The sequence below is a fragment of the Vanacampus margaritifer genome, chromosome 1 (genome assembly GCF_051991255.1).
Source record: "Vanacampus margaritifer isolate UIUO_Vmar chromosome 1, RoL_Vmar_1.0, whole genome shotgun sequence".
NCBI classification, from domain to species: Eukaryota; Metazoa; Chordata; class Actinopteri; order Syngnathiformes; family Syngnathidae; genus Vanacampus; species Vanacampus margaritifer.
The window spans coordinates 8,302,820-8,328,078 of record NC_135432.1 but is presented as its reverse complement, the minus strand read 5'-3'; the positions used below and the strand labels follow the sequence as shown (position 1 = coordinate 8,328,078).

At 39.8% G+C, this 25,259-nt stretch overlaps 2 protein-coding genes across 3 annotated transcripts; one reads left to right on the top strand and one right to left on the bottom strand.

Moving 5' to 3' along the window:
* Nucleotides 1–595: 595 nt before the first annotated feature.
* LOC144053971 (protein bicaudal D homolog 2) lies at nucleotides 596–20,747 on the bottom strand. Of its 2 annotated transcripts, none has more exons than XM_077568943.1 (10): nucleotides 20,621–20,747; nucleotides 19,094–19,426; nucleotides 17,991–18,203; nucleotides 17,755–17,907; nucleotides 15,653–16,141; nucleotides 11,321–12,181; nucleotides 10,193–10,372; nucleotides 9,613–9,764; nucleotides 5,782–6,142; nucleotides 596–3,819 (listed from the first exon to the last, which is right to left on the bottom strand). In XM_077568943.1, exons 2-10 carry the CDS (start codon nucleotides 19,349–19,351, stop codon nucleotides 3,814–3,816), a joined length of 2,673 nt encoding a protein of 890 aa, XP_077425069.1. In that variant the 5' UTR covers nucleotides 19,352–19,426; nucleotides 20,621–20,747; the 3' UTR covers nucleotides 596–3,813. The 2 variants fall into 2 exon arrangements, with proteins under 2 accessions (XP_077425069.1, XP_077425077.1); XM_077568951.1 differs by lacking the exon at nucleotides 20,621–20,747 and adding an exon at nucleotides 19,987–20,147.
* On the top strand, nucleotides 20,321–25,259 carry apex2 (APEX nuclease (apurinic/apyrimidinic endonuclease) 2). The gene is made up of 6 exons (XM_077568964.1): nucleotides 20,321–21,790; nucleotides 21,872–21,955; nucleotides 22,097–22,277; nucleotides 22,351–22,494; nucleotides 22,583–22,652; nucleotides 24,197–25,259. Exons 1-6 carry the CDS (start codon nucleotides 21,676–21,678, stop codon nucleotides 25,184–25,186), a joined length of 1,584 nt encoding a protein of 527 aa, XP_077425090.1. The 5' UTR covers nucleotides 20,321–21,675; the 3' UTR covers nucleotides 25,187–25,259.

Here is a 25,259-nt window from a genome sequence, read left to right as displayed (position 1 = left end):
TTGAAAAATCTATAATATAAAACATGTTTTCAGTTATTTTACCTTTTAGTTCACACATAGTTTTGATGCCCTCAGTGAGAATCTCCAAAGTAACCAGTCATGAGAATAAAGTAAATGCGTTGAATAAGAAAGTGTGTCCAAACTTATGGCCTGTACTGTACTGTGTTTATAGTACAAAAATAATATATATATATATTCTTTTTGCACTATAAACACACTATTACTATTGCTGAAGTTTTCATTTTCCTTTTAAAATTATACTCATGTCCATTGTCTATCCCTCCACCATATCTTTTTCACTATTTATCTTTCATGATTTATAATAGCTCTTTATTTTTCTTATATTCTTTGAACAAGTAGAGAAAGACTAGTACAGTATGAATTTCATTGCTCAGTGCTACTGTTAAATTTTTACTGTGCATTTGTTTTGTTTTGATTCATTTTTCCTTTCCGACAATCATTGAGACAATTTACAACATTCACCTTTCACATACAAATATACCCGGAAGAAAAGGGCTGACGGGCTGAAGCCGAAGCTTATTAATTATCATTCCCGGAATGCAATAGGACTAACATTTTGAATCTTGACAACGCATTCAGTTGGTGTACACTGTACAGCGTCTGTTTGCTTTATTCGGGTTTGCAGGAAAATGAACGGAATGGGTGTACAAATCAAAACGTCTGCAGGAGTGTGTGCATGACGTACTTGATCAATTTATACAGAATGCAGAGCACATAAATACAGTTTTTTTTATATCACAATTGAAATTAAATTACATTGATTGAATTAAATAGATTAACAAATCCACATGTTACCTTCAAAAAGTAAGAACATTCTTGTCAAATATTTTCACTTTTAGCTGCGAGTTGCACATATTGATACAACTGAGTCCTTCCTGGAAGCAAATATCTTTACATTGTACCTTAAATGCTTCCCATGCTTTTCATTCTTAATCATGTGCAATCACGATCACAATGGATTCAAAATATATAAATAGAGATCATTCATTTCATCAGTCATTGCCTTGTCAACAAAAACACACCCAAAGCTAAGTGGTGAAAAGTGAAAATATTTAAATCCACTATATTCAGTGCTGCTCAGTTTCCACAATATGGGGGGAAAAAATAAAGACTTCAAACTTCAGTGTTGAAAAGTTATATTGAAGGACGCTACTCTAAATCTTCAAGTGCAACAAAAACAAAGAGTGTTGGTTCATGCGTTTATGTGGGCCAATCTACCAAAAAAAAAAAAAAAACTAGCTGCACTGGGCGGAATTAATCATTTACTACCTCTGCAAATGGGTGTTGACCTGACAACAAATATGATGAACTGCAAGTTTGTGCTGGTGCTTGGGAAGCGATTTAACAAATTCTTCTTTTTACCACTTTGGACAATCATTTCAGCTAAAAGCCAGCAGAAACTCAATTTGATTACTCTCCCAAATCGTTCAGCCCGAGTACAGTAGTTCGGGGGAGGGGGCGGTCGCCAGCGTGAAAGTTCTGATATGCACCCATCACACCATTCACATAGCAATTATTGTATGTGTTGAAGTGGAACACGTGGTATGCAACGATTAACAAGCTCCAGTGACATGCTCAAAAAACAAAAACAAAACAGTAGTCTAAAACAGCAGACAAGATCAAAACAAAAGGCACAAAAAGACATTTTGAGACAAATCAACAGGAGATGGCCTCGCCAATCAATTGGAGGCCTTGCACTGGCTTTTAAGTTACAAGTCATTTCAAAATGTTGCCAGGGAAATCATAACGACATGTCAACATGTACTGGACATCATTTACTGTACGTCTACCTGGTGAGTTTTACTGCATTTTGTTGTCTTTTCTCTGAATTACAAAGCTCAGAGCTCCAGCCAACAAAGAAACATTTCAGTTTCTCTTTTCTTACTTTTACTTTAACTCATTCACTGCCATTGACGGTTATAGACGTCAAATATTCATTTTAACTATTTCTATTAGTTTAACATTTTTTTTCCACTTTTGTTAACAAGAGTATAAAGAAACCTCGATTTTTTTTATTGTACATTTAGAACAGATATAAAATTTGTGATTAATTGTGAGTTAACTCATGAAGTCATGCAATTAATTACAATGACAAATTTTAATTGCTCCTAATTTTTAATAATCTTTTCTTTTTTTTAATCGCGTCAGGTTTTTAAATTGTAATTAATCGCATGACTTCAATAGTTAACTCACGATTAATCATACATTTTATATCTTTTATATCTGAAAAATCTAGGTTTTCATACTCTTGTTAATAGAAATAGTTCAAATGAATTTTTGACGTCAATAGCCGTCAATGGCAGTGAATGAGTTAAAAGTCAGACATGCTGGGCTACTGCAAAGCGTCAAACTTTACACAAAATGTTAGCGCTGACAGCTAAACTGTCTGCAGCTCGCTCAGCATTTTGAAGAGAAAACACCGCATGACAGGATGCGCAGAGGATTCAACATTTAAAAGCTAAGATTGACTACCCCAAATTAACATCTTGTCTCTGACTAGTCAAAATTCTATTTTGAATAGTTGCATTTTTTTTTTTTATTCGAGATATCTCTGTAAGACAGGGGTGCTCAAGTCCAGTCTGTTTTCCATGTTTCCCTCCTGCAGCGCAGCTGAATCTAAAGATCAGCTAATCAGCAAGCTTTGCAGAAACCTGATAACGATCCTGATCATGAATCAGGTGTGTTAGTGGAGAGAAACATGGAAAACAGGCTGGATAGGGGCTCTCGAGGACCGAACTTGAGCACCCCTGCTGTAAGGTAATTGAAACTAGGGTTAGCCTAGTCAAAACTCAATTAGATATCGTCTCGAACAAACGTCAAAAGTGAAAAACGTGAAGCTACTTTTCCTGACCTAGACGCTGACATCACATCTACTCTGAAAGCACATGTGGGAGAAAAGGCAGATGTGAGACTACAGTGATGATACGAGCAGAAAGATGAGCAACATTTGCTCGGCGAATCTGTGTGAATAGTTAGGAATGAGAAAACTTTAACAACTTTTGACAAGTTGCAACTTGTGGGAGGAACTTCATGACTGTGACGATGGAATTTTTATTTTATTTTTTTAGATTCCTCCCTAAAGCAGACCATCTGCAAAATAAAATGAACATCTCAGATTTTCCTCATCATGTATCACAAACGTTGTTATTTTTAACCTGAGGTGCAGGAGATATGGCTCACTATTCAAGAAAAGAGTGTTTGCTGACAACTAGTTAAAAGGTTTGTAGGCCAGGCCACAGTCGTGTGACCGTAACGCTTGTACGATGAAGACACATAACAAGCTAGCGAATTGTAGGAGATAAGTGTCAATAAGGCTGCATTGCTGTGTAAAACATATGAACTTGGGGGCGGGGTCACACGGGTGAGCTAAAGGCAAGATTGCAAAGACATACATCTCACAATAGGAGATTTTGCCTTGAAAGGAAGGAGAGTAAACACAATAAATTACCGGTAATGGAATAAATACTGTTGATGGTAACTCACAACACAGCCCAGATGGAAGTTGAGACCACGTAGGACAAGACACAATCAATGACTTCACATAATAATAATAGTAATAATAATAATAATAAGCAGCACATATTTCTCGTCATCCTCCTCCTCCAGGCTGCATGCAAGCGAGTGGGATGAGAAGCTGTATTGTACTTTTTTGAAACGCCATCTTTGCGGGGAATGCAGCAGCACATCTGGGATGAACAGGATGTCTTGAGGCAGGAAGGGAGGAGGGAACCGGGGACTCAACATGAAGACGGGTCCTTGAGGAGAAGACAGGGTTTGGAGTAATGGAGTGTTTCAGCGCTATAGAGACAAGATGAAACACACATAACACACAAACACAAAAAAACACACACAAAAACAAATGGTTAGCTTTTTGAACTTAGCCATAAAATACTCATTCGATGAATTCACATAAGGGAGAAACGCACACACTTAAAGTGAAGATTCCGTTTGTATCTACATTTTTGAGACATGGTTTGAGACACGGTTGGATTTTTTTTTTTTTTAATGCATTACATTATATTCATAATAACGTATTAACTGATTCACAGCGGTGGGTGTTTGTTTTTGTCAATTGGTATCCAATCCAATCGTTGTCTTTCTCAAGTACCGGTACTTTTTTTTTTTGCCCAGCTTGTTTGTGAAATTCAGCTTTGTAACCCCCCACTCCCCCAAAAGAACACCTGTCACATTGCTAAGTCTGGTTAGAATGGACATGTCACCCTGAGTACAATACAATAAGAATTTTGAAAATCAGATGATGGGTTCCAGAGATATTGATTGTTTGTATGGACTAATGGCTTTTTGGCAACACGTTTTTATGTGATAAGGCCTATGGAAAATCTGGTCAAAAATAAACTAGAGTAAAACACTTTAACTTGATTATTTCTCAACATATCACGTTGACCCTTCTCTGACAAGTTTCAGTTCAAAGTATCAACCATGAAGTTCATACGGGCCTATTACACGAATATTGCATATATGTAATATATATATATATATATATATATATATATATATATATATATATATATATATATATATAATACGGACCTGACTGACGAACAAGGAAGCAGTGGCATACAGTATAAAACGAAATGTGTGTGTGTGTTTTCCCCAGACGTCAAGAAGTATTTTTCAAACATCTTAAAATGTTCCCACCCTCCCGTCTTCAGAATCACTTGGGGAAAATCAGCGCACATCACCAGTGTCACTTCTTATTTGTTTTTGTGACATCACATGCACTGAAAAAACGGGGATTGATATTTACTTGAAAAAAATCTAGTACATTTTTTCACATCAGAAATTCTAGTTAAACTCCTTGTAAGATTTACTTGAATTTCTGAGCGCATCAACCTTGACTAGGCTTTTTCAAGTAAATATCACTCCCCATTTTTACAGTTTGTGATCATGTGACGGTTTTGCCTCAGAAGACTCGGTTTTCAACATCACTGCCGGGACAGGATCTTAAAAGTGCATGGTGAAATTATCCGAGCATACCAAATACAACCAAAACTGTTAAATGCCTGATTTTTCTCAAACATTTACAGCTCAATTCTACTTGCTGGCTCCTTGACGTCATCACCTGCGAGCCGACCTCGACTGCGAGCTGTGTGCCCTGGCGGAGGGCGCCGCCTCTGCTTTGCTAGCGGAGCGCCGACTAGCATTGGCGCGCAAGTCTGACGAACGTCTGGACTCTCTACAGACGCCAGAAATCCTGCTCCTGCCTGCTTGATCGCTAGCGTGGACAGGCGCGCCTGTCCGTGTCTCCGGATATTTGGCGTTCAAATGAGCCAAGAGCGCGTCTGACTGAGACACCGCTGACGGGTGTGCAGATTTCGACCTGTGACTCAACGGTTGCTTTCTTCGCACAGAATGATCAAGGTTAGGTTTTTCTCTAGGTTCACTCCATGCTTCGAGCGTTTTAGGATAAGCATGCAAAGCTTTAGACGAGGTTAGATTCTCCACAGCAAACAATGATGACTTGGTCCTGGAGGAGGACGCGGGTACGACACGAGTTGTGATGAACGTGTCCTGGCGCGCCGGCACCGAGGCTCTGCGGCCTGACGCGGGCTTTCTCGTGTTCGTTTGAACCACCGACTCGCTGCTCTCGGAGCTGATGGAGCTCTTACGCGTGCGGGATGAACCGGCACTTAACTCCGTCTGAGAAACATCACTGACACTCTGGCTGCGAACGAAAGTGGCGTCTCGAGGAGGAAGGACCTTGCTTGTCTGGCTGCAAGGAGCAAGCGGGGTTCTTACGGGGCTCGTGTGCAGGCTTCGCGTGAGGGCTCGCAGGTGGTGCGTGGCCATGGCGGGAACGCTGCTCCCCAGGACGGGACTCGCGCGTGGGCTGCTTCTCACGGAGGCGCGCGCCGGACTGTTTCTGGGGCTTCGCGACGCTCGTCCCGATTTGGTGGCCAGCTCTTTGGCTCTGGAGCGGCGGGGGCTGCTGTTCAAGCTGTGCGGAGACAGCGGCGCCTCCAGATCCTCCAAGCGCTGAGTGAGGGCCAGTTTCTGCTGGATGGCCATGCGCAGCAGGGAATTCAGTGTTTTCTTCTCATCTTCGGCGGCCGCCAGCTGCCTCTGCATTTCATCCAGCTGGGTGACGTACTGGTCACACCTGAGAGACGCACACAACATGAAAAGATGCAACATGCACAAGTGGCAAAAAGCTGTTAAACGATACACACGTCAAACACTGCACTGTGAAGGGTGAACTGCTTTTCAAACTTTTTCCAATTAGTCAGGATTCTAGCAGTCATTACTAGTAAATAGAGATGTAACGATAACGGCAATATCGTGATACCGCAACATCAGAATTGCCATAATATTGTGGTTGTGATGTCACGATATTAAAAGTAGCACATCTCAGGTTGTGTTCAATTTGTGCAACTGCAGCACCCTCTGGTGGTTAGTTTATTAGTGCAATTTAATTTTAATTAGGCATGTTTTGGCCGCCTACGTTTAAGACCCAAGTTAATCGTCATATCAAGTAAGAAGGGATGTAACACGTTGGAGTTCCTCCACAAAATGACTCAATTCACAATGTTTATGTACTTTGAGTCTAATATTACCTCTATTATTTAAACTATGTAATTCTGACCTCAACTAATTAACATTGTATAGATAAGACATTTACATGCAATTGCTTGTTTATTTTATTTTGATTTACATTTTTTGTTCTACAGAAACCAAATGCCCACACAAGCAAATTAACCAATCTAAAGAGAAAACAGATTTCTGCTCCCATGGACAAAAATATGTTCCAACCGGACATACTGCAGCGGTTATCAGTCATACCAGCAAATATTTTTCAACATTGCCATAAAAAAACATGACTTTTCGCCTGCTTTAGCCGAACACAGCATTGTGAACTGCATAGACATGATACTTACAGAGTCAACTGGAGCGCTTGACAATAAAATGACTGGCTAAGCCTGTTTCTTTGTCACTGCTGTTATTTGTATTTTTTTTAAACACACAATGAGCTTTTTTTTAACAGTGTCATGAGCTCGCCCCAATATTGTGATAATTTCCGTATTATCGTGCAGTTCATATCATTTTTTTTTCTCTCCAGGAGAGCTCAGTATTGTTCATTCGATTTGACATCATCATTGCTCTCCTTTTAAAAAAAAAAAAAAATTAAAAAAAGTTTTTTTTCTTTCTTTTTTTAAAATATATATACATATATTATTTTTTTTTTGTATGTGGGTGAGCATGTGCATGTGCGTGCGTGTGCGTGCGTGTGTGTATTCATCAGTTCACCTAAAGCCCATTAAAAAAAAATCCCATACTAATAATATAATATAATATAATAATAAATTGCCAAATGCAGAAACATCAATGTAAGTTATCACGATGTCGTGGCTCGCTAACAGACAGAATTAAGTAACCAGAATTAGGTTAAAAAATTCTATATACGTAGACCATGTTTCTATAAATTTTGATATTTGTTTTTTATTTGAGGCAGATATTTTTTCCATTAAAATGTGATTTATGAGGAGGTTAGACCATTGGTCGATATTCAGAGTTTGTTTATTTTTCCAGTTAACAAAAATTGTTTTTTTTAGCGATAGTAAGGGCTACAGGTGTAGATTGAAATTGTTTATGTGGTAAGTCAGTTGTTGTTAGGTCACCTAGCAAACACAAGTTTGGAGATAAAGGTATCCTACAGTCCAAAATAGTGGAAAGTTTTTCTAAGACTTTAGTCCAGAAATACATAACCGGAGTACATAACCATAAAGCATGAACATAAGTGTCTGTAGTGTTTTGTAAACATTGGAGACAAATGTCGGAGTCTGAGAGTCCCATTTTCTTCATCATATATTGAGTAATGTATGTTCTGTGAATAATTTTATATTGGATAACAGTGCAGTTCATATCATGATAATATCGTATCGTGGCAGGACGTTTATATCATTACATCCCTAATAGTTAATAATAAAAAAAACTGTTTGAATATTAGTTAATAATGAACTAATTACTGTCGACAATCTGTGTAACATTCGTTCAAAAACAAAACAGTAAAAAAAAAGTGATTACTTTCTTATTGATTTCTCAATCAAACAAAATCAAGATCAAAAGCCTGAAATTTTCACATTTCAACTTTAGGCTAAAAAATGTTAATACTTCGTTGGTCGTGTTTTAGTGACCTGGAAACTTGGTAACGAGCATTTGTTAAAAATATGTTTGCTTTTTAGCCACCACAGTCAAGGGCAGTTAGGTTGTTTAGACAGGGGTCAACAAACTTTTTGAAACTGGGAGCTACTTCTTGGGTACTGATTAATGTGAATGACTACAAATTTGATACACACGCACGTGCATGCATGCACGCGCGCGCGCACACACACACGCACACACTTCAGAAATAACATATCTGCTCAAATTACCATTAATTATTAAATAGTATTTTTATATAAAATATTGAATTATCTGTATGTAGAGAGTGATGAGTGATCAAAGTATTTTTTTCCCCTAAAATAATATTCAACAGTGATTTAAGAAAGTAGAAAAATAAGATGAATATCAATGTGCAACACTTTTTTCCCCTAATGTTTACATTTCCCAACAATCACTTTTACAACATTTCTGGGAAAAATCTCAAAGTCTCATCAATGGTGAGCTATTTTTAGAACACATGCTGGTGACCCCTGGTTTAAAGGAATAAAATGTGCCATCGGGATGATTTTCCAGGTATGTATTTTTCACAAAGAACCTTTTCTATGCACTTTACTTTTCACCACAAAATGTAACCTACGTTACCTAATCATTTAAATATTAAAGTCAAATTCCGCACTGTTTTTTTTCTTCTTCTTTTTATTTTTATCTGAGCAAAAAACTAAATCAAAATAAATAAAATACTGTAAATTAAAAATTTAAGTCAGTCATCTTTTTGTGTTAAATTACAAAAATAATCTGCTTTTTCAGAATGTATTTTTTGATTGCCAATTGAAAATGGAAAAAAATAATTATAAATGGATTGTCAACACTCCCTTGCACCAAAATAGGCAAAACTATTTACAGTTAAATTACATAATAGCAATGACACTACTCTTTCACAAGAGGGCGCCACAAAACTTTTTAGAGACTTGTGCTGTGGTGTGTCCAGAGAGCTTGACAACTGTTTGTGCTCCACTCACTCCAAAGTGTAATCAAAGACACATAGACAATATATGTCATGCACGGAGGGTGCGAAAATGACCTGAGAGATTTCCACCACCCAACTCCCACAAGGCAGACCAAACAGCATATTGAAAGCTATCACCATATAGGTGCAGATTCTCAGAAGAGGTTGGTGATCATAGCCTAAACATTGTGCTCTTATTGTGCTCTTAACATCCCAACGCAGTGCCTCCCACATGAGACCGTTCCCCCGCTAAGGTGACCTGGCTTGGAGGAACAAATCTGCACACGGCAGAGCATGTGGTTTGTAATCTTCAAGTGAACCAGCAGATTGTCCACTCGGGCGCAATAAGCATTGTAAGCTTATTACACAAGTGCAGAAAAACGCTGTAGCAGAACCACACGACCATTACTAAGCAAGAATATTCAAGCCAAAGCCGAATTCACAAATAAAAAGAAGATTCTTACCGACTAGCAAACATGACTCGGAGCGAAGAGAAGGTGGCCGCATCTTCTTTCAAGGCTTTGAGTTCATTGCGTAGTTTCATCATGGTTTCAGACACCATGCTCTTCTCCGTCTCATACTTGCTTTTCAAATTGGACAAAGCCAACTCAGCAGTCTAAAAAGATACAAATTGCACAATCCCATTGCCATTGTTATATAGAAAACAGAATATAGTGATTGTTGTTTTAGCTATACTGTGTAACGGTAGGGCAGGTTTGAACTTGCACCATTTGTGCACTCAGTTGTGCTCCCTCAGGGGAAACTTTCTGCTCACAAATGTGCGCTGTCAACCTTAAGGCCAAATGAATGCAGCTAATTGACGCTCAGAACAGCCTCACAAATGACAATCTGTCATAAGAGCAATATTTGAGCAATATCAAAAGCCAATAAAGTGCTTTATTTAGAAACATAACTTCTAAACTAAAATCTACTTGATACAATGAATATGAAATGAAGTTCAGTGGAAAATACCAGATTTTTTGGGGGCGCAACGGGGAAGTCTCAAAGGTACCTGATGATGATATTGACTCGTCTGCAATTTACCTGTTTGTTGGCCTTGAGCACCGTTCTGAGAGTAGCAATCTGCTCTCTCTTGGTGCTGAGAAGGGATTTGAGTTTCAGTACTTCCTCCAGCAGGCTTTCAGCATCCCTCTCCATCTCCACACTGCTAGTCAGGCCCGAGTAAGGCATAGCACCCCGCTGACGACAGAGGTCCACTGCCACCTGAAAGAAGAAGGGCACATTAGGTCATATAGGAGGGATCACAGAGCACTCAATTGAATCTCGGAGAGAAAAAAAACATTACATTAAAGTGACTCGGTAAACCAAATAATGTACATTTATTTGTGCTGAATGGCAGGTTACTAGTATTTCATACGTTATTTTGCAGTAACATTCAATATCCAGTCGAAGCCGCATCAACGATTAACCTCAGTAATCCATTCCATTCAAACCCACACAGGGCCACGTGTCAACAAGGGAATGGGATTTGAGCAGACACGAGCTACTCAGCTCCATTTAACAGTCTGAGCTGAGCATTAGCGGGAGGGCACTTGTGAAGGCGTAACTACTTTCACTCGGAACAAAAGCCCTGCAGTTTCACTGAGAATGCTTTTCAACACTTGAGTATCAGCAAAGCATCAGGAGAACATCGGAAATACTTATGTTATGTTACTTATGGGGCTGGGTATGGTTAAGGGCCTCGCAATTGAATTTGATTTCAATTCTTTATGTTGTAATTTGATTCCATATTGATTTAAATGTCGCCATCAGCCAATAGTCAGGAGGTGAATCGAGTGAGAGGATTTTCTGACTCAATAGTGAATTGGGGAGGGGTACATTGTGATGTATCAATTAATCAATATTTCTACTAGAGGTGCAATAATTGTATTCAATAAAGCGCTGAACAGTCAGAAAGGCTCCTAAATGTATTTTTAACCATGTCGTGGTTAAAAAAAAAGAAGTAAGTATAACATAATTTTGTGGCTGGAACAAATAAATTGATTTCCCATTCATTTAAAAGGGAAACATTTCCTCGCTTTATGAAACATTCAGGTTACAATTGGGCTCATGTAATCAATTAAGTTCATAACTTGAGGTTCCACTTAAATCGCTAGTTGCAGCCCTTATCTCTACACAACCCTGAGTGTGTTATGCCGAGGGTCGTCTTACCCGCAGGTGTTTGATCTGGCATCTGATGACTGCAACCAAGTTGCGGACATTGGAAGGGTCCCTGAAATCCAGATTGGGGGAACCAGGGCAACTAGGAGAGTCTACGGAGGACCCTGAACTGTCCACCTCCCCCATAAACTGCAAAGCCGCAGCTTTGGAGATGAAGGTGTCATTGGCTCGTGGCTTCTTCTGGGAGTTTGGCGGGGTGGAGATGTGGAGCGGCCTTCTCGCACCAGCTCCGCCGTGCGCCCTAGCGCTGTCGCGGTAATAGTCCAGGGTGACCCGTTTGGGCGTCAGGTTGTTGCACACGCAGATGTGGTGATAGAGGTTGGAAAGCTCCTCGGAAAAAGCCAGCAGCTCTTCTTGAGCCACACTCAGATGGCCTTCGGAATCGCTGGCCACTTTGCGCGTGGCTCCGATCTCCACTTCCAGTTCACTGATCCGCTCCTGGTCCTGCCTGCTGGACTTGATGCACTGGCGAATCTTGTCCGCCAACTCCTGGGCCTCCGATCGCCACCGGTCCTTCTCCTGTTTGTATCGTTGCTCCAGGGTGTTATAGCGAGTGCCCGCTTGAGACAGTTCATCCCGCAGCTTCAGAAGCTCTTCACTGGCTGAGCGCATACGTGCCTCCAGCACTTCTTTGCTCTTTGTGTCGACCTCGTAGTCAAAGACGACGTCGGCATTCTTGGCCTCCTCCTCGTTTGCCTCGTGGTTGCGCTGTTGGCTACTCTGCACAGCCTCCAGCTGTTGGGTGAGAGATCCGACTTTGTCCTCGTGCTGACTCAGTGCTTGCTTGGACATCACCAGCTGCATCTGCAATTCCTCCACCTTGCTGATGAGACTCGACTTTTCCCTTTCCGTCTGCGTGCAACCGCATAAAAACACAGCAAGTATCAATATTAAGTGCAGTATTTGCTGTATGACCACTTCAGGGCTTGTGACTGATGTACTAATGCCTGCAGTTCAAATGAGACAAGATATGTCAAAATTTTTCAGATAAAGATAACGCAGTGGATTAATAGAAAATGAAAAAGTATACTGTACATTACATACAGTATGACTGTGTTTTGATGACAAATGGACCTGATTCGGGTTATACAGTGTATAGTGGAACCCAGAATTAAAAGCAAACATGGCGAAGCAGCATTTAGCTGTTATACTGCATGGAAACGGAATAAGGTGCCAACAGAAGCTAAGTCAGTGTAAATTAGGGCTGGGCAATAAATCAAATTAATTTGATTAAGTCGCCATTTTAAAAATTGAATCGTTGAAAATTTGCTAAATCGTGAAATGGAGGTGCATTTAAATAAATACACTCTTATCTTCTGGATTATTAAAAGCTGTTGTTTTAAGTTCTGTTATATGTAAATGTTATTGTGAGTTGTAATTTTGCAAAAGTGTCAGAATTTACAAGATGTGTTTACGGTAGTTACGAACTACTTAACTGGCATTTAAGCAAGTTATGCACAAGCTATGAATGTTAAGTTTACATTTCAAATTGATATAAAATCAGTATACACTATACACAGGGATGTGATTTGACCAAAGTGAAATTATCTGAAAATTTAGCCGGGGGTCTGGGGGCCGTTGGCACCCAGCTAGGTCCAGGGCAGTGCCTTGGTGGGGGGGACAAGGGGGGCGAAGCCCCCCGGAGCTCATGGGTTTTCCGTGTTTTTAAGTACTTTCAATGCACTCACATGACAAAGAAATAGACAAAACAACAGCATAAATTTTCAATGTATATTGAACTATCCCATATAAAATGGCAGTTTTAGTCAACTCAAAATCAGTCACATTCAAAAACATTGGACTGCCTTTGCTTTTGAAAACTATCACTGAGAATATCATCATATCTAACTAATGTGATTACTAAGTTAACACATAAATAATGTTGAAGAGTTCAAATTTCATGAACAAATAATTGTATCATGACCAAATGAAAAGTAACTCATATTAGAGCATACCACAAATGTCTTTGTTATAGCAGAAGATGTTATCTGTCGGAGTCATGTGCATACACAATGAACTACAAAAATAAAAAATAATAATTCGGATTTTTTTTTTTGGGGGGGGGGGGGGAGATAAAAAAAGCGGAATTCCGCGAATTAGCGGAAAAATCACATCCCTGTATACAGTATTGTTGCCTGAATATTTTGCACAGGATTTATTTTTGAATAAATGAAACCTTTAAATAAATGTTTGCTGGGTTTATTACTTTGATTAAAACCGTAATCGTCCTGAATGACTGAAGGAAATTCTGATTTTTTTTTTCTTTCCTATATCGCCCAGCCCTTAGTCTAAATGCTTTTAAATCCAGGTAAAATAAAAAAAAATTAAAAAATCCAGGTAATTTTTTTTTTTTAAAAAAACATGCTCTTTTCCCATACCTATGAATGAAGCTCTTTCAAACCATTTTAAATAAAAATCCTGTTCTCCAAAATCTTGTACTTGCACTGTAAATTATTTTAGTAATTTTAGTCCGCTATGTTTAGTTTCTTCAGTATGATTTTATAATGTCTTTACAACTCTTTTATTTGTAAATGCTTTCAAATGTTGTACTTTTAATTATGTGATGCACATTGGCGTACATTGTTGTTTATGAAATTCACTATATTAATAAAGCTGCCTTGTCTTGCCTAATTCGCACTCTAGCGATTCATTCAAATTATCTAAACAGAAAGCAGAATCAGCCATTACTCATTTTCAACAGAACAAAAGACGAGGATTCTGCATGACACACATTACCCCCAACCACCTTTACACTTGCATGCATTTTTCATGTGAAACAGTGGCTGACCCCATTTGGCTCTTCACTCCAAACATCTGCTAGTTTGCTCACCCAACCCCCAATTTGAGTGCTTCACATTAATGATAGATTTCCTTCATGATGAGAGTGATCACTCCAAATGTTAAAACATTCTTGAGCATCCTTTTATTTGGCCAATAAATTGGAATTAGTTTCTGAATAACATTATTTCTGTATGTGGTGTCAGATTCTATTTCCAAACAGTGTCTCGTTTGCTTTCTATTACACTAATGCACAGCGGATGTGGTCTAAAGGAGGAAGTACAATGTTGTTGTCACTGAACAGTTATCATTTAGCAAGACAAGAGATGCCTTTTATACAACTAAAAGTAAACTGCACTTTAAGATTCTGCTTAAATAGTACAACTCGAGGATTTATTTCTGCAAAGAGAGTCTGATCTGCTTTTAAAAAGAAGAGTTGATGTGTGTCTCAAATGTACAAATGGAGGCATGTTAGCTGATATTACGCCACATCTACATATTGTAGTCACAAAAAAATGGTGGTGGATGATAAAGTAACATATGTTGGGGGGGCAAAAAATTTGAAAGTAGAGAGAGAGTCCTTATAACATAAGGGGTACAAGTGTCTACAATTTTTTTTTTTTTTAAATAAAACAAGAACAAATATTAAGCAAAGATGAGTTTCGGTAAAAGGTGTTCATTTGTGGAATAATTTTGGAACTGACCTGAAAAGATGTCAGTCACTTGCTGAATGAAAAAAAATTGTTTAAAAGCAAAGTTTTAAAAAAAATACTTAAATCAGACATGAGCTAATAAAATTGGATATATGCTGTAATTTTTGGGGGCTGTATCGTATTAGTGTAATGAAAATTGTATGTGTGAGTATGAGGATATGATTCATAAATGTATTATGGTATATGCCTATGAATTTCATGTATATATGTTGCTGGCAAATGTGCGTATGTTAAAGTGCACTTGTATATATGACTAGGTTTATAGATTTTTCTTTTGTTGAAATACATTAACCTTATTATTGTATCAACATAAAACAAATAAAGGGTAGGACTAGATACGTTTTTAACTTCCTCCTATGCTTTTTGAACATAAAACCTCTTTTCTTTTTACTTCAACTTATATTTTATACTAGTAATGTGTTTTGTGTTTTCTTCATGTTTATATGTTCAATAAAAAAACATAACCAAATATTACTTGAATTATTAAAAGAAGCGAACCTTACTGTCATTCCCGATGGAAAAAAGCAAAGATATCTGCTCCTGAAATCATGTTCAAATGCTAATTAAGGACTCAATTAATTAAGGCAAAACAATAACAAATGCATGTTCGTTTTGCGCTTTTTTTAATTAATTTTTTTTTACTAAATACGCTTAAAAAAATTGAAACATTTGGATGGAAACCCCATTACTGTAGACTGGAAAAATTATTTTGAATATTAGTGAAACTCATCTGACATGTAGACAGGGCAGTGTGGAGGGAGGAACTGGAAGTTGGAATAATTATGTTGTCAGTACTGTATACAAAAGGACAAAAAAAAATCAGCTTCCATACCTGAAGGAGTTGCTGTTTAAGTTTCTGGCTGTCTGAAAAGTGAAGCTCACTCAAGAGGTCGGAAACAAGCCCAGAAGCTGGAGCACGCAGAAATATGTCACTGTTGCGTGGGGTGGAATAACGTTGCATGATGCCATTACTTTTAGAGCCCCCCACGTGAGCAGTGTGAGCAGCCGAATTGGGGGCACTGTTAACGCCGCCATCCTGTCCATCAGCCTCTCCCGTCCGGCCGTCCTCCTGGCTGTCGTCCAGATGGTCCAAGTGGAGCTCCAGGTTGCCGACGGAATCGAAGGGGTTGAGGGTCAAGGCAGAGAGCTCCCGGCGGAGGCAGTTTTTCTGCTCGCGCTCCTCCTTCAAGGATTCCAGGACCTCGTCCAACTGATGCTCTGCAATCTCCCGCAGCCTCGCGGCCTCCTCCATCTGAGCCCGCAGCTCCTCCTGCTCCTCGTTCTTTTGGCTCAGCTCAAGCTTTAATGATTCAAACTCCACCTGAAATGAAAAAGTAAGGCTATAATTCATAACTATTCTAGGCGTTATTGCACAAAAAACGAAAACCCTTGAAGCCAGAGTAACGATGAGTCTTGAACGCAAACGACAGGACCACGTCTTGATGTTTACTATTTAATAAAACACAAAATAAAAACTGTACAAGCGCGTCTAAAAAAGGTCAAATCGTCTGGTCAAAAAACGATGTCGCTTCTATCGTGAGCTGGCTTCATCTGTCCAACGTCCAGCCCGTTGCCTTTTTTATCTACACATTCGTTAGTCACGAGACTATTCAGAAAATATTTCCAATAAAGAAATATCTAAACAAATTGCCTCTTTGCAATTTTAAACAGATATGATAATATATGCATGAAATAATAGTCACCATTCATTTTAACTAAATGATCAAATATGCAATATGCAAATCTAAATCTAGCGACAATATACAATATGTAAAAACTTACTACAAATTTAACCAATACACAATTGGCTCAACTATTTAATAATCAATTAACATGTGTTTTTTTGTTGTAAACATTGTAGGCCCTACTGTTGTGCCCAGCGCAAGTCTAGCACAAAACCCAACTGTGTGCATGGATGGATTACTCGGTTAATTGATGGAATAATTGATAAAATAATCGATTTTTTATGTATTTTTTTTTACTGTGACAGCACTACTATCTATGTGCTTTCCTAAAAATAAGAGAAAATGTATGAATGGATATTTGAGGGTCAATTTACAGTGTTATAAGGTCTCATTTTAAATTTCATTCAAGCTGTAAGTGTCCTTAAAACAAAAGTAGGCCACGTACAACGCTGTGGTTTCTGACAGACAGTTGTGTTCCACCCTTACCAGTTGTGTTGGGTTTTTTGTTTGCGTCATGTTGGACATAACGATTGCATAGTGGTTGTCACAGTGCTGTATGGAGCTAGTACTGAAGCTAATTATTCACTCCTTTTGTTCTAGCATGCAAGTAACTCGCAAACAATAACTGGTCTGCCCGGTGTCCCTAACACAAGACTTGAGCTGGTTGTGAGGTTGTGTCAACAAACAATGTGTGGCGGCGATAGAAAGACATGATAGGAGCAAAACTGCTTAGTTTTACGAGGAGAGTAGAAGAAGAAAGTTGTGATTAAACTTTAATAATATAACTTCATTTTTTTTACAGATTAGGAAGAGTACATGTCTTGTTATATTAGCTGTCTATCTGTGTTACTACAGTGGCTGTGAATATTTGTTATTTGAAAGAATATTACTACTTGAACTTGATGTTAATTTTATATTAGCCTCTTAATGGGATTTTACATTGACTGCCAGCATTAGCACTGGCGATCATTCTAAAAATGATGTCTTGTATTTAAATATACAATGCGTGCAATTGTTTTTTGTTGTGTGTTTAGTTTTACAGAAAATGTCATCTGTGATCACGGTGCATTCAGGGTGCTTGCACAACGTAGGAATTTAGAAACACACATGGCGCCATAACAATTGTATTTCTTCAATTGTCAAGTTTTTCCGATCATGAGATGACGAAATCAAGATTCAATTTAAATTAATTACCCAGCCCAAAACCTGGTCTACGCTGTATAAAATATATATTTCAGTGATAACTGACCTGATTTTCCTTAAGCACAGACACTTGCTTTTGAAGAGATGTGTTCTCCTCTTCCAGCTCGCCATTGTCCTGCAACTGGCGCAGCTCGCGTACTTTAAATTCCTTCATCTCATCCCTCAGGTGCCCTTTCTCTGCCTCCAAGCACTCACAGTCCTGTGTAATACAAGCCACGTTCAAATCACTTCCAAGTATAATTAAGTAAGACAAGAGTATTGATTCTCATTCGTAAACGGTACCTTCTTCAGCTGAGTTGAGACAACCCCAAGTCTGTCGATCTCCGCGTGGGCATTGCCGAGAGCCAGTCGTGCTTGCTTGAGTTCTCCCTGGACTTCTTCTAAGCGGGTTGCCATGGCAGCCTCCTTAGATGCCGTCTCCTGAATCAGGTTCTCCTCCCGGCATTCGCCATCAGCGACTGCACGCTTCTGGCTACTCACAGAATCTGCAAACGCCTTTCAACCAATAATAAGAGTAGCTTTAAGGCATTTTGCAGGGCTAGCATTCAACAAGGCAAGTCAAATAAACTTCATCAGGCATTGATTAGGCATTCAGCAGGTTGAAGCGTTAAGAAGCTAAAATTTAAGACAACGTCTATAAAATCCAAGACCTGCCTGTTATTCATTATGAACAGAATGACAATTCAGAATGCGCCATAAAGGCTCAATATTATATCACAATAAGAAACAAAGATGATCGCATTATGCGGCAAAAATTTGAGACAGTCTAAGTAAATATTTGATCTACTGCCATTTTTTTTCAATAAATATTATTATTAAATATTTTATAATTAAGGCCTACATGTTGGGAAATCAAAAGACTTTTTAAGAATGTGCATACACCCTGAGGACTAAAAATCTCTACAGATCATCAGGTGCTTGGCTATGATACATAATATCAAATAGCATATCAATGGCACTAGGCTATTTTGCCATTAAGTAGTAAAACATAACACAATACATATCAGTTACTGAGGCGGAAACAACAATGGGGTTACATGAAATTATGTGCGCTTAACTAAACACTGAGTTGTCGTTATATAAAAATGCTAATTGACAGCATATGAGCTTGCGCTAACTTATATAAAATCCTGTAAAAGCCGACAAACATCATCAGTCCGGAAATCAGGTTTAAGCAGATTTAAATAATTAATGGGATTCTTCTGTGCAGCACATTTTGTACCATAAAGAGCTTTGCTTGAAACTAAGTCATGCTCCGTCAACACTTTCTGTTTGCTTTATCCTATTAAAAGGTAGAACGGCAGTATATTGAACAGTGGTGTCTGAAAACAAATCAATTGTGTTGGTTGGTAGTCTAAATATAGTTAGGCCTCGGGCGCTCATACCTCTTTGAGCTGCTGTAGTTCTACTTTGAGGGACTCGTGCTCCTCCTCCAGTTGCTGATTTTTGATCTTGAGAGCCGAACTCTCTTCCAGCACCACCAGGCCATAGCGGGCGGCCTGCAGCTTCTCCTCGGTGGCCTCCTGGAGCTCCAGAGTCAGGCGCACCAACTCCGCTCTCAAGTCTTCGCTCTCCATCCCGGCATCCCCGTCCGCCGCCAGCGCTGCACCAGCTGCGTCCGCATCGGCCTCGGCCTCCAGCATGCTTGTCTGGCTACCCGCTCGTCTTCCAGCTTGCTCCTGTGACCTCCTTTACAGCCTCACTCTCATTACTTCACCCTGATCAAAAAGAAAGATGGGTGAACTGGCAACCCTAAGGCAATCCCCCCCCCCCCAAAAAAAAATTCTCCGGAAATTATTATCCCTTTTTTCAAGTTGTTGATGCGTTGTAATCAGGTTCAAGCTCAGATTCCAAACATACATTCTTGGGAAATCTTATCACATTGCCATTATAAGACCCCAACACCACAACAACAGTTAACTTGACCTTTATTTACATATTTTTTTGGTATGTATGTTACTGTGAACGACAACTCGCCTGCTACCGGTATTTTGTCGAAAACGGCTCTGATTGTTGACATGTTTTCAAATGTAGGGCGTAAAAGTAAGCCAACCTACTGTAGAAAATAAACATTCAAGTAAGTTACAGAAACTGGAAAATTTTAGGTAATAACAAAATATTTGTACTTCGTTACTACCATCGCTGAAACGCGCACCTTGCACCATAATGGACATTTTTACACAGCTAGTATAACTCTAACCAACCAGCAAGATATTGACCACCATAATTTGTAGCACTGTAATAGGTTTCCATGCCATCAAAAAATAATAAGACATACACGAATGTTGGCATGCTGTTTGGGTGGGGCAAACGATCACCATTTGCTCACATCCTCTGCATTCAGCCATCATGGAAACGCCAGCTGCCTGCCTGCCCTTGTCCGCCTGTCGATACCCGCTCGTGTATCCGGTAGCATCCGTTTACCCACCGCCACTACTCAGCTTCTCAAATGGCTGCGGCCGCGAGAGAACATTTCGAGCAGCAGACCTTTTTTTAAACACACTAAGCCACGCCGTCTGTCTGTCTGTCTGAAGTATTCGGCCGGGAATAGGAGAGTAAAACCCCGACACGAAACGCACGCTGGTCAGACAGCTAGCAAGTACAAGTTAGCCATTACGCCACAGAATTACTTGACGCTTCGAGCGTGGATGGAAATGCCAAGTGGATGTGCAGGCGCCATTGCTTAGAAAAAGCCGATTCGGTGAGGGAGTCATCTTGACGTCATCGCGCTCCGACAAGCTAATTTAAGCAAAGGCGATATCAGCCAAGCGGAATGTTACAAACATTAAGTTTTTTTATTGTTCTCCCAAGATGTGACTCATTCAAGCCGGTAACTGCGCGCCGCTCCCGAAGGAGCTGTCAGCGGTAGTGTATCGTACGCGGAGGCCCGGATCTTCCGTAGGTCCACTTACCTCGCTCGTTTTGGCCGGGTTGTGCTGGAGTCTCCCGGTGAGGTCGAGCCCAGTGCGCTCGGTGATCTGCTGCTGTAAAGTGTCCTACTGCCGCCCGCGTCAAATGCGCGCCGAAACGTCGTCCAAGAACAACTGCTCTCTCTATCGAGCAAATGGGGAATTGCACCTTCCCAGTGACATTTTTCCCATTCGTGTGTATGGAGTTCGGTATTACAGAGCTCTAATTCATCACCCAATATCATCTCCGTGGATCATATTTTCTTGTACATACCTGTAATTTTATAAGTTAATAATTTATTTGTTTTGAGTTTTTAAGTTTGGCCTGCCACTGCCTCCCGAAATTACATATGAATGGACTGTGTGAAGCGAAGCCAGCAGGCAGTCATCTTGCTTCATGACAACTTCAGTGCGGTTTGGTTTTCATTGAAAGAAAAACAACAACAACAACACTTTTATCAGTGCATGATTTACGACAGGATCTCTGTAGGAAATAAGGGAAGCTGTTTGCTTCAACCATTCAGATTCCATTAAGTAATACAGATATTAGATTTACATTATATTTACAGATTACAAATTCAACGATACAAGGATCAAGGTGTACGGCTAGATAACTTTATTACTTCTTCCTATTCCCTTTTGAGCATGAAAAGTGTGCTTCGTGATTATGACCATTTATATGCTTTCTCATTATGTCAGTCCTTGCTCTGCCTCCATGCAGAAAATTGCAACACTTTGCCACATCTAATATGGCAACGACTTTTACGTGGGATTCCACTTTAGGATTCTGGTTAAAGCGCAGTCAATGTATATTTTATGTGTATAGTGACAGTAGCCTTCGGGTTTTATTGAAATTGGCAAAGTATATTCTGTACAAATAAAATAATAAAAAAATTAAACGTCTTTACTTAACATATGTTCAAATAATGACGAAATGCACTTCCGCTGCGCCGCCTCGACTTCCTCTTTACTTCCGGGTGTGTGAGAAAACGTTCCACAAGTTCAACAACCGCTTCCACTATTTCTGAGTGTGGTGCACGTTTTCAATATTTTGCATAATGAAGGTAGTCACCTGGAATATAAATGGTATACGGACGTTCAAATGTGGAATCAAAAAGACGTTCGATGCACTGGACGCGGATATTATTTGCGTGCAGGAGACCAAAGTGACAAGTAGGTGAACACGCGGGCTTATTAAAAGACTACATGCAACTTAGTTTTATTTTAACTCTCACTTACTTGACTCGCTCATAGGAGACCTGCTCGATGAGAGAACTGCTATTGTTGATGGCTATAATTCCTATTTCAGCTTCAGTCGAGGACGCAGTGGCTACTCAGGTTTGTTATCCTGACGTTGTCACTGTATAGTGCTGATTTTTGTGTCTTTCAATCATGCCAGCAATTTGAGTACGCTAAGCAACAAAATTACGCTGAACGTGATCAACCCCTGCAAAGTCACCTTGTCCTCGCTGTATACAGGTGTCGCCACATATTGTAAGGACAGTGCCACACCTTTTGCTGCTGAGGAGGGTCTCAGTGGTCTGTTGACCAATTATGCGGGGGCTCTTGGTTGCTATGGTCACCATTCCGAGTTTACAGATGAGGAGCTGCAGCTTTTGGACAACGAAGGGCGAGCCGTCATCACGCAACACAGAGTTCAGTAAGAACATGCACTGACTGGATGTTTATGTATGGCTGCACTTTCTATTTTCTCTTGATGTTTTCTCTGACAGGTGTTCGGACAAAATCCGAAGTGTTACTGTGATAAATGTTTACTGTCCGCGAGCTGACCCAGAAAAGCCAGAGCGAAAACAGTTTAAACTGCAGTTCTACAAGTTGCTTCAGGCTCGAGCCGAGGCTATGCTGAAGAACGGGAGGTGTGAGGCCATCTTGCATTCATTGGCTTCAAGTTGCACTAACTCCACATTTCCACATTTTTCATGTAATGTTTGTTTTCTTTTCTAGCTCTGTAATCGTTTTAGGAGATGTAAATACCTCTCATCGACCAATAGACCACTGTGACCCAAATGAAATTGTAAGTACATGGCTTAAATGAAAGTGAATCTTCATTAAGCCAAAGCACATAAAATTTGACATTAGAAAAATGTCACAGAAAAAAATGATTTACTGAAATAATGAAATCATCACTCTAAATTTACTCACTATGAAATCTGGATTGTTTAATTGAGCACAAAGCTATTATTCTGTTGTATGAATGGCAGCAGTTCAATTATGTTATTAGGTTAATTGTTCCCCCAGCCATTTAGTGGAAGAGCATTTAATTATTCTGCCTGTCACTGTCTGTAAATTATATATGAGAAAAGATTTATATGACAGAAATACTTTCCGGATTGGATTAATTGGAGTGTCAGTGGTTGGGAATCACTCATTTCGATATTGACTTTTGTTACGTGGTGTAAAATAACCTACGCCTTGTTTTGATTTACTTGGAAAATGTGGTAACAGTAGTTCCAAAAATGGGACATTTTCAAAATTTTATTACAATTCTAATAGTAAATACGGTCATCCTCTGTTCGCTGAAAACCTCCCCTATCCACTGTTTTGTCTAAATATTGCTTTGGCGCCCTCTTGTGGAAAATTGGTGCCCAGGAACTATGTTTAATCACGAGTGGAGCTTCATTTAGCCAAGCCATAGCCATGTCAAATAGAAAAGTAGTGCTTTGCCACCATCATAGAGCATCATCTAAACCTACAATAAACTAAATGCAAACTTGGCGCCTCATTCTCATAAAAATAAATAAATAAATGCCTGGGTGTTTAATAAATGTGTTGAGCAGTGTATGTTTACATGTAATAGTATTTATTGGTAGAAAAAATGCATTTCAATATGCAATTCTCTAAATGTTGTTTATTATTATTATTTAAAAAAATAAACGTGTTTGTACAGATAGTCATTGTTACTATTAGACTCCTCCCCAAATCAATAATCAAACCTCCAGCCTCCATATGAGGAAAAACAGCTGGTAACTCAAAACACTTGCATCTCAATAAAGGATGTTTCTGTATTGAAATGACATGAATCCGTTCCAGCCTCCCAAAAAAGCCCATCATTTTTTTGTAATGTTTTCATTTTTTAATGAGAAAGAATAACACAGTATTGTAAACTGAAAATGCATACAGTAATGATATAATTAAATACAATGTAAAGAATTCACCAGTTTGTGCATCATGATCAATTCATTGCGGCTCCTTTTGTTATGGGTGAGTTGGCCACCGGGGGTGGTAAAATAGGGTCACACAGATGCAAACGAAAAAGAGTTTCACAGCTACTGTATGCGACTCAGTAAGCGGCAGTAATATTAGTCATATTTTGCAGAGGATAAAGAATGTATGCTTGTAAGTATTGTTATATTTTCTGTCTACATGTTCAAATATCTGTTGCTTTATAACTGCACCACATTGATGCTGCTGTTCGTTTGCTGCATTTAACATTTAATTGTCTGTTTTGTCTAATTTGATGGTAAACTTCAACTGGGAGTAGCAAAAAAACAGGTTGGAGCCTCTTTTTTTTTTCTCGATGTTCTGCTTGTTCTGTTCACTGTTCCTTTCTTTCCTCAGGATGACTTTGAGGACAACCCTGGCAGGAAATGGCTGAACGGCTTTTTAAGGGACGACGACAACAACATGCCGGCGTCAGCAGATTTCTCCCACGGTGGCAAGTTTGTCGACACATTTCGCTCTTTCCACCCCACTCGCACCGGCGCCTTCACGTGCTGGTCCACTCTCACGGGGGCTCGCCGTACCAACTACGGCACGCGCATCGACTACATCTTCGCTGACAATCAGCTTGCAAAAGAGCAGTTTGTGGCGGCCGACATCATGCCGGAGGTGGAGGGCTCGGATCACTGTCCCGTTTGGGGGGCACTACGGTGCTCTCTGCTGCCCAACTCCAAGCCACCTCCTCTCGCTACCTGCTACCTGCCAGAGTTTGCAGGCAAGCAGCAGAAACTCTCACGCTTTCTGGTTAAGGTGGACCAAAAGGCATGTCGGAGCGAGTCGAAGGAGGCACTTCCCGGATCTCAAGAAGAAGCTGAAATGAGGGAAAATATAAACGTCACAGGCACAAAGAGAATCATGAGGACAGAATCTGTTAGTCAGATGAGCAAAAAGAGCAAAACAGCTAAGACTTCTTCGAAACCGCAGGGCAGCCTTCTCGCCTTTTTTAAACCCAAAAATGAAAAAGCACTTGGTTCATCACAGAATTCCCTCAAATCATTCCCAATACACGATGAGCGTGCATTGGATGTCTCGTCAGAGCTCCACAGCGCCACACAAGGCAAGACAACACAAGGTGAACATTTGAGTGCGCAAACATGCAACGCACGTGGCGACAAAGGAGCATGTTTTGGATTTTGGAAGTCCGTCCTTCACGGCCCGCCTCCGCCGCCCACCTGCAAGGTTCACGGAGAGCCCTGCGTGCTGCGTACCGTCAAGAAGGACGGGCCCAACGTGGGCCGGCAGTTCTTTGTGTGCGCTCGCCCGCAAGGGCATGCTGCCAACCCAGAGGCTCGCTGTAACTTCTTTGCGTGGGTTGACAGGGGAAAGTGAGACGACACTTGCTTATATGTTTCACCGCTGTGAAATTATTTTTATTAGTTTGAATAAAATAGTTTTTCATAAA